At 37.2% G+C, this 17,787-nt stretch overlaps 1 protein-coding gene across 1 annotated transcript; it reads right to left on the reverse strand.

The window, feature by feature from the left end:
- Positions 1–1,591: 1,591 nt before the first annotated feature.
- On the reverse strand, positions 1,592–2,611 carry LOC137826995 (uncharacterized). Its single transcript, XM_068633165.2, has one exon. The coding sequence runs from the start codon at positions 2,448–2,450 to the stop codon at positions 1,893–1,895; it is 558 nt and encodes a 185-aa protein (XP_068489266.1). The 5' UTR covers positions 2,451–2,611; the 3' UTR covers positions 1,592–1,892.
- Between the last annotated feature and the right edge of the window lie 15,176 nt (positions 2,612–17,787).

Here is a 17,787-nt window from a genome sequence, read left to right on the forward strand (position 1 = left end):
TTGTATAAATTCTTCTACTCCTCTTTCATACTCATCACTTATGCGAAGAGAATTAATCAAATTTCGATCAATTATATTCTGAAATAGTCATTAAGGTATTTTCTAATTAGTGTTCTATCTCATGCGTTTGCCGAGGGTCGAACACCCCCGGACTCAATACCAGCACGTATAAATTGTCGAGGGTGTTCCACCCTCGGACTCAATACAAATACGATAATTCTATTCTAAACTAACAACTAACATAATATAAATACAAATTATAATACATAAAAAAACCAAATTCATAATACATAAAAAATAATAAATACATAAATATATAATAAATACTAAATAATATAAATTTTAAATAATACAAATTATAATACATAAAAAAAACAAATTCATAAAATTAAAAAAAATTCAAAAAATTTAAAACATCACCAACCTTCTGTGTGAAGGCAACGTTGGTCAAGAGTGGCATGGTAGTGGCAACGAACATGGCGGTGAACGCAGAAGCAGCGGACGCGGCGGTGAACACGGAAGCAGCGGACGCGACGGTGGACGTGGAAGCAGCGACAGAGCATACCAGAAACCAAAGCAGAACCCACGAAAACAATGCAACAGTACTTCGAGTGCAACAAACCAAACAAAGTAAGATAAAGGAAAAAGATTTATATACATTGGTGAAGAAGAAACTTACAGAGGCACGAAAACAAAATCAATGAAGTTGCAGAAGAAGAGATAAACACTAAGCGCAAATGCGAGTAGGAGTGAAAACGCGAAACGCAAAGAGGAGAAAGAAAATAAGAAAGCGTAAGGTGCGCTTCAGAAATTAGGGTAAAAATGATTTACAAGTCCGGTTATAGGTGAAGCCGCATTCGTAAATCAAGCGCTTTGATTTACAAATGCGGCTATTTCAAAGTGCTTGATTTATGAATGCGACTATTACAAATAACCGCATTTGTAAATGAACTTAATTTAAAAAATGTCACCGTATTTTTAAAGACTGTATCTATTCGTAAAGCCACATTTAATAAACAACAGTTGTTTTTACATTTTGCACTGGTTTTAGTAAAGTTAAACATTGTCTTAATATTTTGGATAATGGAACGTTTTGGTTTTTCAATTCTCCTTTATATCTACTTGTATATGAGTTAAAACATCTAAATACTCCTTTAATTTATATATATATATAATATCTTATTTCTCTAGCCACACATGTAATAATATTAATCGAGATCTCATTTAAAGTAAAAGAAAATCCCAGAATGCATTCCCTAAAATAAATAAACAAGAGCTGACCAAAATGTCTAAAGTTCAATTGTTCAATATTAAAAAAATGTCATTAGCTGCAGAATAAGATGTTAAATTACTCTATTATGGATGATCCACTTATTATGTTGGCTCGACCAACTCGATTGAAGAGTTCACAACTCATCGAATACATTGAGTCTAAAAGTATAAATTTGTGTATGATTGGCCGGATTAATTTAAATCCTCTTCTCTACTAAATTAAACACTTACTTTTCTCATTTTAATTAGCTTTTACCTTAGAAACTAGAATTAATAATCAACAATGAATTGTTATGATTCATTAAAGAGAACTCTTCTGTTTAATAAAAAAATATTTTTTTAAATTCTCCAACCTATATATACATAAATTTCTGTACAGATCTAACATAAATACACATTATGCATGTATAACGTTGGATCTAAATTTGTCTTCCTGTTTCGCAAAAAGAAATGGAAGTCACTACAATAAGACCTAGCCATCAAACACTATGATCCACCATGAAACTTAAGCAGTGGAAAATAACAAAACTAAAAGAAGAAACACGTAATCATTAAATCTGGTAACTGCAGCTTTTCACATTTCACAGATCAAGTAATCTCTCAAAAAAAAATAAAAAAAATTAAGCCATTGTTTCTCTTATTTTTATAGACACAGAACGAACGACCCTATCATCCTCCCTGTAATATTCCTTCATTCTCTTGCTTTTAGGGTGAAGCAACTTGAACCAAAATCCACTCCTGTGACCACCATGATCGGCACCACCTTCACAATCTCTTCTTTGAACAATATCCAATGAGCTACACCTACTCTTTACTATTCCATGGTTACCGGTGAGCAGAAAGATGGAGAGCGAAGAAGAGCTACTCTTTCCCTCCGCATTGAAACAGAAGCAATGCATTGGAGAAGCAGACGAAGAGGAAGAAGAAGCAGAAGCTGAGGAGTAATAGGATGAGGAATAAGAAGAAAGAGAAGAAGAAGTTGAAGAAGCAATAGAAGAGGGTGTTGGACGTGAGTTAGAAGAAGATAACTGAGCAAGCTTTTCCCTCAAGCAAAGAGAACACACACCGGGTGATTGGTTGTGTTTGGGGTGCTTCTTGCAGTGGCCATTGCGCTTCACGCGGCCAATGACACTGTAGGTGTCTTTTTTCTTGGCGAAATGTCTTCTTAGGTTTTCCATTTTGCATCTTCGAATGTGGGGAACTTGGTTGTCTCATATATAGAGGAGCAGAAGGCAAAGGGAAAAACCAAGTTTGGGTTTGTCTTCATGTTTGTGTGTGTGTGTGTGTTTTCCACCAATTTCCGTGATGGTTCATGGGTGCTTCCTTGTGTTCTTCCCAAAATGCTGCTTTTGACGTTTTGTTTTAACCAATTAAGAATTCTTTGGGGGATTACGTGGACAGATGTAATGGAGTCAAGAACGACCCCACAGATATTAGAGTCGGTGGTTCTCATTCTTGTAAGTGTTACCCTTTCTAAATTTTTTTATTCGACAAGGGACAAAAAGTAAGAGAAGAAGTAAAAAAAAGTGAAATAAAGGTTATTTTCTTCTTAAATATTTATTATTAAGTTCATCTCTCATTTGAAGATTCATTATGCAAGGTTATAATTTTTTTGTGGGTCACTTCGTTATTTTAATATTTTTTTATAATTTTTACTATGATGAAAAAGTTTTGAAAAACTCATATTTTAATCAATATTTTATTTATTACTTGATATTTTTAAGATAATAAAAAATATTATTTTATTTTTACTATTCAGAATTTTAAATTTTATGTAATATCAGAGAAAAGTGTGATAAAATGACGTCTTAAATGTATTATCTAATTAAAACACTACGTATGCCTAATATAGAAATTGTTAAAAATATGATTAAATTGGTGTCTTAAAGTTGTCATCCTAATTATAAAAGTAAAGGGCTTTGTGTGTGACGGCGTGGAAAGAAAAATCCTTAGGAAATGTAAAAAGGCGATGGCAAGGACAAAATCAAACCAACCAAGGTTTGAGGCGGTGCCGTTTTGTACACGGATTCAATAACTATTCACCAAAACTATTTAACTCATCTTTCTGTATTTAACTTCTTTAACAAGAAGTCCATAAACTGGTATACTTTTCAGATATTCTTACTTAACACACATTTTAATATTAAAATAAATTGCATATAGTTTAATTTACATCCTCATTCATTTATTGATTGTTTATAATAATTATATTCAAATTTATGTAAATTAATTTGTATTCACTATAATGAAAGAACATTTATTATTATCCGCTGCTAAACTGATAACAATATATATTTGAAAGAATTTATAAAAATTTAAAATATTTCATGTATTAAAAAAAAAGAAATTATAAGTATTATATATATGTATTTTTACAAAATATAATTATTATATTATCTTATTCTACAAAATTATTTAATTAAAGTGCAATTAATAATAGAGAATGAATTAACTATTTAAATATAAATAATATTTGATATTGTAGAGAATAGTATGCAACTTTTTATTATTTGTTGTTTTAAGTAGATAAAATATTAAACATCAAGTGAAAGAAACATAAAGTATGTGTTGAAAAGTGGTACTATTCAATAATTCACCATCTTTAGTAAAAGTAAATTGAATTTGTAACTAAACAACTTCCAAAATAACTACCGTGATCAATGAGAAATGATAAAATTTAAAATAAAAGATGTAAAGCTATACAAATTATAATAAGTAACTGAGTATAATTTATTTTCTTCCTATATAATATTGTACTGGTTGGACGTGCTCGGATCCAAGTACTTAAGTGTAGTAGCTCGGTTATATAGGCCATGTAAGAAATATCTAGTTTAGTTTGGGGCAAGTATAGACCCAATGACATGTCACGAGGTCAGTCCTGATATGTGGCAGTCATATGGAAAAGATAATTAAAAGTAAAATCATACGGAAATAGCTGAATTAATTAAAGTGTATATATATTTTAAATACAAATAAAAGTCGTTAGGAATAATGTGGCATTGTACCCAAAAATAAAGGTACACATTAACAAAATGTTCTTACTGTTGAAATTATATTTTTGTTGTTGAGATTATATTCTTGTTGAAATAATATTCTCATTAATGAAAATAGTTGAAGGAATGTCTATAAAAGGGGTTTAAGACCCCGAGTAAAGGTAAGCTTTTTTAAACCCTACATTAATACAAATTTATAGTTTGAATGTTCTCACTGACTTGATCGTCGGAGTGTGATCAACAGGTGGAGTCCCCTTCATCACCAAGCGTCTTCATCGGCTCAACACACCAAGCAAAGTCGCTTCAGCCTAGAGTCCACTTCCAAATCCGACCAAGGTCAGATGGTGAGAACATTCGTCGCTCATCATGGAGCCCGATAAAACCTGATCCCACCCACATTTGGGATTGAGCATTCCAAGTAATGAGAAACACGAGGCAAGGACCGTTGGGATCTGAAGGAAGCAAGGCTCTCGCCTTGCAACAAATTATGGAGACCATGAGGGCTCTCCAGGAGGCAAACGAAGAATACCGATGTGAGCAAGAGCGAATTCGGGAAGAAGCCAAGGTCGAGCAAGAACAAATACGAGTAGAAGCCCGAGCCGACAAAGAACGTCTTCAAGAGGAAATGCAGTTGGGTCAGGCCCGCCTTATGGCAGAGATTGATGCCTCCCAAATAACTATGGAGGAGCACGCACAAGCCAATGAGGAGTTGCGCAAGACCAACAAGGAGTTGCGGAGGAACTTGCACCGACAGGGCCGACGTCCCACCAAGGAAAGTTCCCCAGACTTGTCATCAAGAGATGACCCCAAGTCGTTCTCTCATCAAATCATGGAAGAGCTTATGCTGCCCCCATTATATCACACCCAAGATCGCTTTTTTCTCTAGGGTAGAGGACCCCGAGAGTCATCTAAAGGTGTTTAGGGCTCAAATTATCATCTTTGGTGGGTCGGATGCAATCCGATGTAAGATGCTCATGGGTACATTCAGAGGAACAACTCTACAGTGGTTTAGTGGAATCTTGAATGGTCACATCACCTCTTTCCCTCAGTTCTCTATAATGTTTAAAGAGTAGTTCTCGGCTAATAAGGTCAATCCCCCACGATTGTATGATCTTTTCAATGTCAAATAGAGGGAAGGGGAATTGCTTAAAGAATACTTGAACAAATTTTGTGCAGTCTAACTAATACTTCAAACTCAAGATGAAGAGATGGTGGTCGCTGCTTTCGTACAAGGGATGACAACAAGCCCGTTCAGTGATTCATTAATCAGGAGTCTGGCGGAGACGTTATCCTATATGCATGAACGAGCTACCGTCCATATCGAGGCTAAAAAGGTTGTGTTCAGCAAAGATGGGAGCTCATGGTCGAAGCAACCAAGGCACAAAGAAAAGAGCTGAGATCGTTCTGTCAGGAGCAATGAAGCATCCACCTAGAAGAGAACGGATCCAAGGTATGTCCCGTATGTTGCCAAGAAGGACGAACTTAAGATAAAGGTCAGGGAGGAGATGGCGATCAGAGCCAGATTTCGAGTACCCTGTAAAGAACTCATAAGCATGGCACGGGTAGCAGATAGGCTAAATTTTTCACAAAAGACAAATTGATTCTTGGGATCGCGAAGCGATGCCTGGTGCGATTTTCATAGGGCCTATGGGCATAGAATCGAGCGGTGCATAGCTCCAAGTTATCAACTGGCTAATTTAGTCAAAGAGGGTTTCTTAGAGGAATATCTTGAGGTCAACCAGGAGGAACCAAAAGGAAAGGCTATGTCCACAGATCAAACACATGAAACTCCGATACATGGGGATTTGAACACCATTGCAGGAGGATTCTCTGGAGGTGGAAACTCAACCTCCAAATGCAAACAATATGCGCAGGCTGTGATGTCCCTAGATACAAGGAGGTCTGACCACCTGAAAGAGCCCCCTCTCTACTTCACAAGTTCCAACCTGAAAGATGTGTTTCCCCATGAGGACGATCCAGTTGTCATATCTGTTGTCACGGTAGGACGAAAGGTGCACAGAGTTTTGATTGATCAAGGAAGCTCAACTGATGTGATGTTTTGGGAAACATTCACAAATTTGTGAGTATTGATAGTTGTCGTTTTGCTGTCAAATTAATATGATTCTAGCGTAGACTTGTCTAACACTAGAGAGATGATAGTATAATTGTGGTCAGATGACCCCAAGTCGTCTCATAACGAATCCAATAGTGATTCAGTTAACCGAATTCAAAATCTATCTACAAGCAATGAAAAGTTAGTAATAACAATAATAATAAAAAGGGGGTAAGATAGTTATGCAGAAAATATAAAAGAGATTGAAATAGAAAATAAAAAGAAGTTGATCCCCAAGTTCTTCCACCATTGAATTCTTCATAGGTTCTCTAAAGATTAATCTTTTCTCAATCCTCCAATAGAGTTAAACTAGATTGAACATGCGCCAATCTAATTCAACTGAAACTCACTAGTAAAACATGCGTCTACTGGTTTAATCAATACCCACTTTGTTCCATGCGTATACTCCATGGGAATGCTTACCTCCTATCTCTTGAATCATGCGCCCAAGAAATTAATTAGAACAATGCGAACTAACTAAGAAACCAAAGTTTAAGACAAGGAAGACTCTCAATCATGTGTTCAAGTACAACCTCTCACAAAAACTAGTTTTCCAGGAGATTAGAGAATAAAAACAACTGCTATAGGGAATTAAAAATCGAAACTTTATTGAACAAAACCTCAGAACTCAATGGGAAATTACAAAGGAATCAACCAAAAAGGTTTAGCCTTGCATGCGGAGGCAAAACAAAAGAATTACTAAGATGAAAATATACGAAGAAAACCCTATGAAGCTCTCCCTTTTCTCCTTGATGCTTGTGTCCTTTTATAGGCTTTTCTGCTCCAAGGATCTTGAGAGAATATTGTAGTTTATATTTTGTTAACCGTTTCCAAGTTTCCATCTTTCCAGAATTCTTGTATTTTGCAGAAGATTTGCTTCCAATTTTGTTTGAGATATTGTAGATTTTATTTTCTCTTTCTTCTCCTCGGAATTTATGTCCTGTTTTGGTTCAAGAAGCAACTTGGACTTTTGCATATTTGGCCCATTCACAAAGGTAGATGCTTCCTCTGGATAATTTACTCTAAAAACACAAAATTAACAATAATAATAGTTAAGGCCCAAATAAACCCAATTATAAGAATATTAATTAAAACAATGAATTTATTTATTATTATAGTCCAATAATCTATGAATAAGGCTAGTGAGTGTGAATAAATATATGCTCATCAAGTATCCCCTGATCAGTTTATGCCTTATAATGGATGTTTGGTCGGTTTCACACACGACCAGGTGGAAGTACGAGGATACCTGGAGCTGGGGACAACCTTCTCTGATGAAAACACATCCAAGACGATCACTGTCAAGTACATCGTCGCCAATGCATCTTTCGCATACAACCTGCTTTTGGGGCGACCCTCCTTGAATAGGTTGGGTGCAGTAGCCTCAACCACTCACATGAAGATGAAGCTACCTTGTCAGAAGGAGGGATAATCATGATAAAATATGACCAAAAGATGGCACAAAAGTGCTACAAGTGTATATTGAAAAATTGCAGAGGAACCTATGCAGTCACTATCCAACCAGGAGAGCAAGGATGGATAACAGAGGTGGACATCAGCAATGAAAGACGACCTGGGCCTGCTGAAGAAATTCGGGAGAGGGAGAAATTCAAGCTCGACACCTCGCTTTGCAAAGAGTTAGAGGATAAAATAGTCAACATCATCTCAGAGAATATGAACACTTCTGCATGGTCATCCACGGACATGCCTGAAATAGATCAGGATTTTTTATGTCACCATCTTACCATGGACGAAAAGGTCAAGCTCGTTGTCCAGAGACGAAGGAAATTTAATGAAGAGAAACATCTCGCCATCCGAGAAGAAACTCAAAAACTTTTTGTTGCTGGCCACATAAGGGAAATCCAATACCCTGAGTGTTGGCGAATGTCGTACTTGTGATAAAGGCAAGTGGAAAATGGAGGATGAGTGTTGACTTCACCGATTTAAATAAGGCTTATCCCAAGGATTCTTACCCTCTATAAACTCCTTGGTAGACAACACCTCAGGATATCGCTTGTTAAATTTTTTAGATGCATTTTCAGGGTACAATCAAATTCGTATGCACCCAAAGGACGAGAGTAAGACAACTTTTATGGCTGGGATCGTCAGTTACTGCTACAAGGTCATGCCTTTTGGCTTGAAGAACGTTAGAGTGACCTATCAAAGACTCATGGACCGGATCCTTTCACCAATGCTTGGACGCAACGTTCAAGCATATGTGAATTAGATGATGGTCACGTCGGAAAGGAAAGACCAACATGTTGCCTACCTAGAAGAGCTATTCGCCACTATAGCAAGGTACAATCTAAAGCTTAATCCTGATAAATGCGTGTTCGGAGTAGAAACATGGAAATTTCTTGGTTTCCTGCTAATCGAAAGAGGTATAGAGGTGAACCCCCGATAAATGTGCACCGATTATAGAAATGAGAAGTCCAACTAATGTGAAGGAAGTGCAACAATTAACCGGACGCATGACCACCCTGTCTCATTTCTTGTCAACCAGCAAAGATAAAGGGTATTCTTATTTTCAATGTCTTAAAAAAAACAATTGTTTCGCATGGACAGGTGAATGCGAAGAAGCTTTTGCCAAGTTAAAGGAATACCTGGCTAGTCCCCTAGTTCTCAGTAAACCAACTCCGGAATCCCTATTCGTCTATACTTTTCAATAACAGAATTTCTTCACTTTGACATTCAGAGCACTGGGCAGAAATCACATTGCGTCAACATCCGCAGGGACCATCGCAATGCTTTGTTTTAATTAAACAGTCGGATTCCCCTTGTCCGTACCAGTTCAGACTATCAACTCGGTCATTTTGCAAGATCAGAAGAAGATCCATAAGTCAGTCTATTTCATAAGCAAGGTGCTACAAGGACAAGAGGTTTGGTATCAAGTTATCGAGAAAGCTTCTCTAGTTGTGGAGTTCACAACTCGACGACTTCGCCATTATTTTCAAAGCTTTACTATGATCGTAATGACTAACCTGCCCATCTGTAAGGTTCTCATAAAGCCCGACATTGCTGGTCGGATGATTCGTTGGGCGATTGAGTTGTCCGAGTTTGACATACAATACGAACCGCGAGGGCCAACTAAAGGCCAAGTATATGCAGACTTTGTTGAATCAAGTGTGATTAAAAGCTTTGAAGAATCCAAATCCTAGTGTTTGATGGAAGGCTGAAGTTGCTTGAAGTTGTTGTTGTGTTTTAGAGTAGGATCTGGGTAGTTTATCTGTGTAATCCACTCTTTGTTGAATCTAAAGCTAAAGTGTTTTCAAATCTTTTAAGTTTAAAGTGTTTTTCAAACTAAGTGAAAAACAACCTGTTGTTTTGTCGAAACAACCGATCTCTTAGGTGTTTTTGAAAAGGTTGAAAACTGTTTTGGTTAGTTGACTTGCTGTCAAACCAAAACAGTCGATTGTTTCGTGAAATCAATCAATTGTTTGTTTGAAAATCCTAACAAAATCTGTTTTGTTAGTTTAGTGTACTTTAAATGATTTTCAAACTGAATGCGCTCCTGTTTTAAATGCTTTGACCAATATTTAAAAGCTATAAATAGTTTTTTAATGTTTTATAACAAACAAGAAAAAAGAAAAACAAATTTGAGTTTTTCAGACATTACTTTCAAGATTTGAGATTTCACTTTTCAACTTTGGTTTTCTCAAGAGAGAGTGGAATAGGATTACATATGTATTGATTTCAGTTTATTCTGTAACAAGTGTATTTTATTCTGAATACTTTGTAAATTCTGGTGTTGTAAAGCCAAGAAGGGTTGTGTGCTCTTGAGGTTGTCAAGATCAACATTCTTGGTGTGTGCTGAAGTGTGTTTCTTGAGGGGATCAAGGTCACTTCTTTGGTGGTTTTGTGTGTAATCTGTAATTGATTGCTTATTGGATTGCCCAGTGGATTCTGGGGACTGGATGTAGCTCTTGGTTTAAGAGTGAACCCGTATAAACTGTTTGTGTATCTCTTTCTTCCCTTAAACCCATTTAAATTCAGTTGTTGTTGATTTGCTGGCATAAACAACCGATTGTTTTTCTGGTGCTTTGCTGTTTTGTGCTTTGTTTCTTGGCTAACTGAATTCCTAATTTGGTTTCTTGGAAAGAATTTCATTCTAGCTTAAAAAGTTTTCGAAAACCCCCTTTAAACAATTCATCCCCCCCCCCCTTCCCCCCTTCTCGTTTAAGGCCATACATTCTAACAATTGGTATCAGAGCTTGGTACTTGAAAAATACTCAAGTTTGATCCTAGAATCTTTTTTCAATGGCTAAAAAACTACCTTTTGGAGAGGGTGCTTCAATTAACAGACCACCTCTATTCTGTGGTTTGAATTATCAATTCTGGAAAGTTAGAATGAAAATCTTTGTTGAATCTCTTGACAAAGGAATTTGGGATGCAATTGAAAATAGCCCTTTTATTCCAAAATTTGAAAAAGATGGATCTTCCATTGAAAAACCTTGGTCTCAATGGACTAATTCTGAAAACAAGAAGGCCAAATTTGATTGTATTGCTAAGAACATCATAACATCTGCCTTGAATTCGGATGAATTTTTCAGAATTTCTCAATGTTCATCGGCCAAGGAGATGTGGGACACTTTGGAGGTGACTCATGAAGGAACCAATGATGTGAAAAGAGCTAAAAAGCATACTCTAATTCAGGAATATGAAATGTTTAGAATGCTTAAGGGCGAGTCAATTGCTGAAGTACAAAAGAGGTTCACCCACATCATCAACCACCTTATGAGCCTTGGGAAAACCTTTGATAAAGAAGAACTAAACATCAAGATCCTTAAGTGTCTTGATAGATCATGGCAACCTAAGGTGACAACAATCTCTGAATCAAAAGACTTGACATCCTTGACAACGGCTTCATTGTTTGGTAAGCTTAGAGAACATGAGTTAGAAATGAATAGACTCAATGTTCAAGAAAGTGAAGACAAGCATGTGAGAAGCATTGCCTTGAAAGCTGCCAAGCACAAAAGCAAGCAAGAGTCAAATGATGAAAGTGAAGAAGAAAACCTTAGATTGCTGTCCAAAAAGTTTACTAGATTCTTGAAGAGAAATCGCAACAAAGAAAGGTATGGCAACAAGAAAACTAGTGATTTCAATTCTAACAATTATACTTGCTTTGGTTGTGGTGAACAAGGGCATATAAAAGCTGGTTGCCCAAATAAAGAAAGCAATGAAAAGAAATCAAGCTACAAGGAGAAAAAGGGAAAATCAAGAAGCTCATATATTGCTTGGGATGAAAATGAAGTTTCCTCATCAAGCTCCTCATCAAGTGAAGATGAAAAAGCAAACATATGCTTGATTGCAGAAGGAGATGACGAGTCATGTAGCTCAAGCAATGTAAGTTCATGTGCTTCCCTAAGTGCTGAAAATTATAGTAAATTGGTTCAAGCTTTTCAAGAAACTCATGAAGAAGCTAACCGATTGGCTCTCTCAAACAACCGATTGAAAGGGCTTAACAACTGGCTTGAAAAGAGGGTTAAGACGCTTGAAGAAGAGCTGGAAAAATAAAAAATTGATTTTGAAAAGCTTGAAAAACATTGCAAAAACTCTTCTCATATGTGTGACTCTCTTGTTTGTGAAAATTGTAAAAATCTTGAAAAGAAAGTTCATTATCTTGTTAGAACTGTGGATAAGCTTTCAAAGGGAAAATCCAACTTTGAGAATGTCTTGGCATCTAAAAATTGTGTTTTTGGAAAAGCTGGATTAGGTTTTAATCCACAAAACAAGCAAGATAATTTTTCAAAGAAATTTTCAAAACTGCTAGTAAAACAACCGATTGTTAAGTCAAAACAACCGGTTGTTACATGCTTTTATTGCATGAAAGGAGGCCATTCAGTCAGATTCTGCAAAATAAGGAAATATTATGTTCCCAGAGGTTTTATGAAATGGATTCCCAGAGGTTGTGAGGTTTCAAATGATAAAAATAAATCAAATGGACCCACATTTGTAAGGGGACCAAATCTTGTTGCTTGAATTCATTTTTGTGCAGGGATACTAGAAGAACATGAAGCTCTGAGTCATCTGATCAGGTTCTTGGAAGAAAAGGATTAAGACTGGAACTGAATTGAGGGTGTGTACCAGTCCAAGCCTTTTCAAAAGTCAAAAGAAGCTTCTTGATCACAAACAAATGATAGTTGAAGGGACTTCATAAAAGGATAAGACCTTCCTTATCTTTGCCTTTGTTTTTAATTACTGATTCATGCTTAACTTTCTTTTTAAAATGAGCCTTTACATCTGTTTTAAACCTGTCTTAGTCTATGCTTGAAAATCACAATCTGTCAAACATGTTGCAGAAAAACAACTGATTGTTTCCTCGAAACAACCGATTGTTTCCTCGAAACAACCGATTGTTTCTTCTCTGATAGCACTGTGAAAGAATTGAATTAATTTCTCTATGCATTCTGCCTATTGCAGATCTCAATAATGAAAGGATCTTGAGTCAATAAAGCAGTCTTGAAAGCTTGATTGTGTTCTGGAGGAAGTTACAAGATTTCATAAAGGAATATATTCCATATCTTGGAAATTCAAGAGCCTTTATGTCTAGTCAAAGATCACATGTGCTGACCATGTGTTTTTTTGCTCTTTTCTGACGTTTTCTGTGTAGTACTTGGACCAGTCTCTTATCTGGAAGACCGAAACCCACAATCACCAAAGGATCAAAGAAGATATCTAACTTGCTATAAAATCTGTTGCAGTTGTTTTCCTTCACAAAAAGCAACCAATTGAGCCATCTCTTGCAACATCTCTTTCTCTCTTTGTGTGTGAGCCTTTGTCTCCTTTTTCTGTTGTCATGGAGTGCACTCCACCTACATTAAAGAGGATCAAAACAAGGGTTGTAAGGTCAGGAGGAAGGCTTGAGGGCTGGTTTTCAGGGGATAATGAGCTTATTGAGAGGTATCGCTTTGAGACAAGCACAAAAGTGATCAACAATCCAAAAGTTGTCTCATTTGATTGGTTGAAAAGCCAAAAGCTGGACAATGTGAGAAAGCTTCTTAAGGATCAGCTGCTGAAAAGATTCTTGGAGATGAAGGGAAACATTTATCCAAATTTAATTCGGGTATTCTACACAAACTTAAAGTTTGAAGGAAACAATCTTGTTTCACATGTTAAAGGTGTAGACATAGAAATTACCCATGATGTATGGGCTGCTGTAACTGGATTGAAATATGTTGGTCTTAGAATCAATAAAGGAAATCTTGGTGTTGTGGAAGATTTCAACAAGGTTCAATACTACAAAAGTTGTTTGAAGAATCAACAAACTCAAGTGAGAACTTGTTCTGTTGGAGGGTTAAAGTTAGATGAAAGGGTATTCGCTCTCATTGTCAATTGGATCCTAACTCCAAGGGGGAGCAACCATTCTGTTTTGAAAAAAGAAGATCTTGTTTATATCTACTGCATCATGAAGAAGATCAAGATCAACTGGATTCATATCATCAAAGAACATATGCAAAAGTCCATGAGGTGAAGTGACTACCATTATCCCTATGCTGTTTTAATCTCTAAATTTTTGCAAACCTCTGTGTTGGTTAAATCAACACAAGAAGTGAATAATGGTTCACTAAGCAAAATGGGATTCACCAAGATAAATGGAAGATGGGTGAGCAAAGATGGTGATCATGGTGGTTCCTCTAGTGCTGCAGCTACTGATTTTGATGAAGAAGATCAAGCTTCTGATATGGATATCCACAATGAAGAACAAACTGCAACTAACTTTGATGCTGGAACAAGTGCAGGACATCAAGGGGACGAGATTTCTTCTATGTCTTCTTTTGAAAGATACATGGTTGATAGACTTGATGGCTTTGCTGAAAATCAAAGAAATCTCCATGATCTTTGTGTGACAAATTTCCCTGAGCATTGACAACAGATTCCAGAGCATGGACACTCGCTTTCAGACCTTGGATGAACATATTGAAGTTGTTCAGAACCAAATCTTTGAGCTGCAATATGGCAAGGATGACTGAAGAAAAACAACCGGTTGAATGCTCGAAACAACCGATTGTTTTTGCTCTGTAACAGTTTTATTGCTATTTCTTTTCAATTCTGTTTTATCTGGAACAATTTCTGTTTTATCTCTTCTTATAGTCTATTTGTGAAGACCAATAGGGGGAGATTTTATGTTGTGTTGTCTTAAGGTCTGCAAACTCTATATGTTTAAGTGATTGATGTTTCTGCTGCTACTGATTGATGCTTTATGGTTTCCTCTGGTTAGCTGGTTTTCTCTGCTGTTTTGGTTAAGCAGAACACAAGTTATATGTTATTCTAAACCTGCTGCCATAGATGTTGTATATTGCTTAACTTTGTTTTGCAAGAACTGCTTCAGATTCAAACAAGTCCAACACAAGCAACCGGGGATTTGTCTTCATCAAATAGGGGGAGATTGTTGAATCAAGTGTGATCAAAAGCTTTGAAGAATCCAAATCCTAGTTTTTGATGGAAGGTTGAAGTTGTTGTTGTGTTTTAGAGTAGGATCTAGGTAGTTTATCTGTGTAATCCACTCTTTGTTGAATCTAAAGCTAAAGTGTTTTCAAATCTTTTAAGTTTAAAGTGTTTCTCAAACTAAGTGAAAAACAACCTGTTGTTTTGTCGAAACAACCTGTTGTTTTGTCGAAACAACCGATTGTTTTACTCTTAGGTGTTCTTGAAAAGGTTGAAAACTATTTTGGTTAGTTGACTTGCTGTCAAACCAAAACAATCGATTGTTTTGTGAAATCAATCGATTGTTTGTTTGAAAATCCTAACAAAATCTGTTTTGTTAGTTGATTGTGCTTTAAATGATTTTCAAACTGAATGCGCTCTTGTTTTAAATGCTTTGACCAATATTTGAAAGCTATAAATAACTTGTTAATGTTTTATAACAAACAAGAAAAAAGAAAAACAAATTTGAGTTTTTCAGACATTGCTTTCAAGATTTGAGATTTCACTTTTCAACTTTGGTTTTCTCAAGTGAGAGTGGAATAGGATTACATATGTATTGATTTCAGTTTATTCTGTAACAAGTGTATTTTGTTCTGAATACTTTGTAAATTTTGGTGTTGTAAAGCCAAGAAGGGTTGTGTGCTCTTGAGGTTGTCAAGATTAACATTCTTGGTGTGTGCTGAGCCAAAGGAAGTGTGTTTCTTGAGGGGATCAAGGTCACTTCTTTGGTGGTTTTGTGTGTAATCTGTAATTGATTGCTTAGTGGATTTCCCATTGGATTCTGGGGACTGGATGTAGCTCTTGGTTTAAGAGCGAACCAGTATAAACTGTTTATGTATCTCTTTCTTCCCTTAAACTCATTTAAATTCAGTTGTTATTGATTTGCTGGTATAAACAACCGATTGTTTTTCTGGTGCTTTGCTGTTTTGTGCTTTGTTTCTTGGCTAACTGAATTCCTAATCTTGTTTCTTGCAAAGAATTTCATTCTAGCTTAAAAAGTTTTTGAAAACCCCCTTTAAACAATTCACCCCCCCCCCCCCCCCCCCCCTCTCTCGTTTAAGGTCATACATTCTAACAGACTTTATGGTAGAACTTCAATCCAAGGACTCCCAACCCAACTCTAATGAGTTCCAATGGGTCCTTTCGGTTGATGGGTTCTCCAACCAACAAGGGAGCGGAGCTGGAGTCATTCTAGAAAGACCAAATGGGCTCTAAAACAAACAAGCCTTCAAGTTTGCATTCAAGGCGAACAACAACAAAGCCAAGTACGAGATCTTGATAGCAGGAATGCTTCTGGCAAAGGAATTGGGAGCTCAACACTTGTTGGTGAAAAGTGACTCATTGCTCGTAACTAGGCAAGTGACAGGCGAGTATTAGGCCAAGGACGCGCAACTGGTCTCATACCTCAGGTATGTGAAGATTTTAAGAGCGGTTTTCTCTACATTTGATCTTGTTCATGTCCCCAAAGAGCAAAACTCTCGAGCAGACTTGTTGTCTAAGTTGGCTAACTCGAGGAAAGGAGGTCAGCAAAGGTTGGTAATCCAGGAGACCTTGAAATCACCCAGGACAGCCGCAAAAGGGCTATTTGAGGTTGAGCATCTGGAGGTCTTGCATGTCAGCCCAGAGAAAGGGAGAAAGCATCGATCGATGATTCAGGAAACCCTGAAAGTCCCAAGAATAATCATACATGAGCTACCCGAAGATGAACCTTTTGAGGTCTTGCAGATTAGCACCACAGATAATTGGGTAACACCTTATAAGCGGTATCTTGCCGATTGATTACTCCCTTCCAAGCCTGCAGAGGCCAAGATTGTCAAGAAGAACACAGGTCGGGATACCCTGATAGACGAGAACCTATTTCGCCATGGTTATACTCATCCACTCCTCACCTGTGTAGGTGGGGACCAATGCACCCGGATAATGTCCGAGCTTCACAAGGGTGTTTGTGGTAGCCACATTGGTGGATGGGCTCTCTCGTTGAAAGTCATCCAAGCAGGATACTATTGGCCGACAATGAAGGAAGATTGCGGGAAATATGTCCAGCGATGTGAACAATGTCAGAAGCACACTGACTGGCACCATGCTCCAGTCGAGAAACTACGATCGATCTACAATCCTTGGCCTTTCCACACGTAGGGAATAGACATTTTGGGCCTTTTCCCTTTGGCCATACGCCAAATGAAGTACCTCATTGTCATCATTGAGTACTTTACCTAGTGGATTGAAGCTGAACTAGGTGCGCAAATAACTACTCACAAAGTCCAGCATTTCGTATGGAAAAATATTGTGTGTCATTTTTGGGATTCCAAGGCACTTGGTATCCGACAATGGAACCCAGTTCACTAGCCAGCAATTGGGAAAATTGTGCACGGAGCTCGAGATAAAATAGATATTCGTCTCAGTAGAAATTGTACTATTGACGGCCAACAGGGTCCTACTGAGAGGACTGGAGAGGAGATTAGAAAGGGCGAAGGGAAATTGATCAGAAGAAATTCCAAGAATTTGGTGGTCTTATCACACCACCCCACAATCAACAATGAAGGAGATGTCGTTCAGTTTGGTATATGGGTCGGATGCCATGATACCAGTAGAGGTACAAGAGAATTCTCCTTGGTTCCAAAGTTTTGTTGTTGGAGAATCCAACGAAAGAAGAAGGATGAATTTAGATTTGCTAGAAGAGGTGTGTGATCATGCCCGTATAAACTCGGAAGCCTTAAAGAAAAGGGTGGAGCTAAGGCACAAGACCAAGACGAAATCTCGACAGTTTAAGGTTGCCAACTTGCTGATGCGGAAGGCCCACCCTATCAGATTGAGAACAAGTTGTCTCCAAAGTGGACTGGCCCGTTCCGCGTAGTCGAGGTACTAGGAAACGACGCGTATAAGTTGGAAACCCTGGAAGGAGAAGCCATCCCACGAACATGGAATACAACAAACCTCAAGTTTTATTTCAGTTAAGATACCTAGGTTTTTGTTCTTTTCCTTCGA

This window comes from Phaseolus vulgaris, chromosome 8 (genome assembly GCF_051622355.1).
Source record: "Phaseolus vulgaris cultivar YP4 chromosome 8, ASM5162235v1, whole genome shotgun sequence".
Lineage (NCBI taxonomy): Eukaryota > Viridiplantae > Streptophyta > Magnoliopsida > Fabales > Fabaceae > Phaseolus > Phaseolus vulgaris.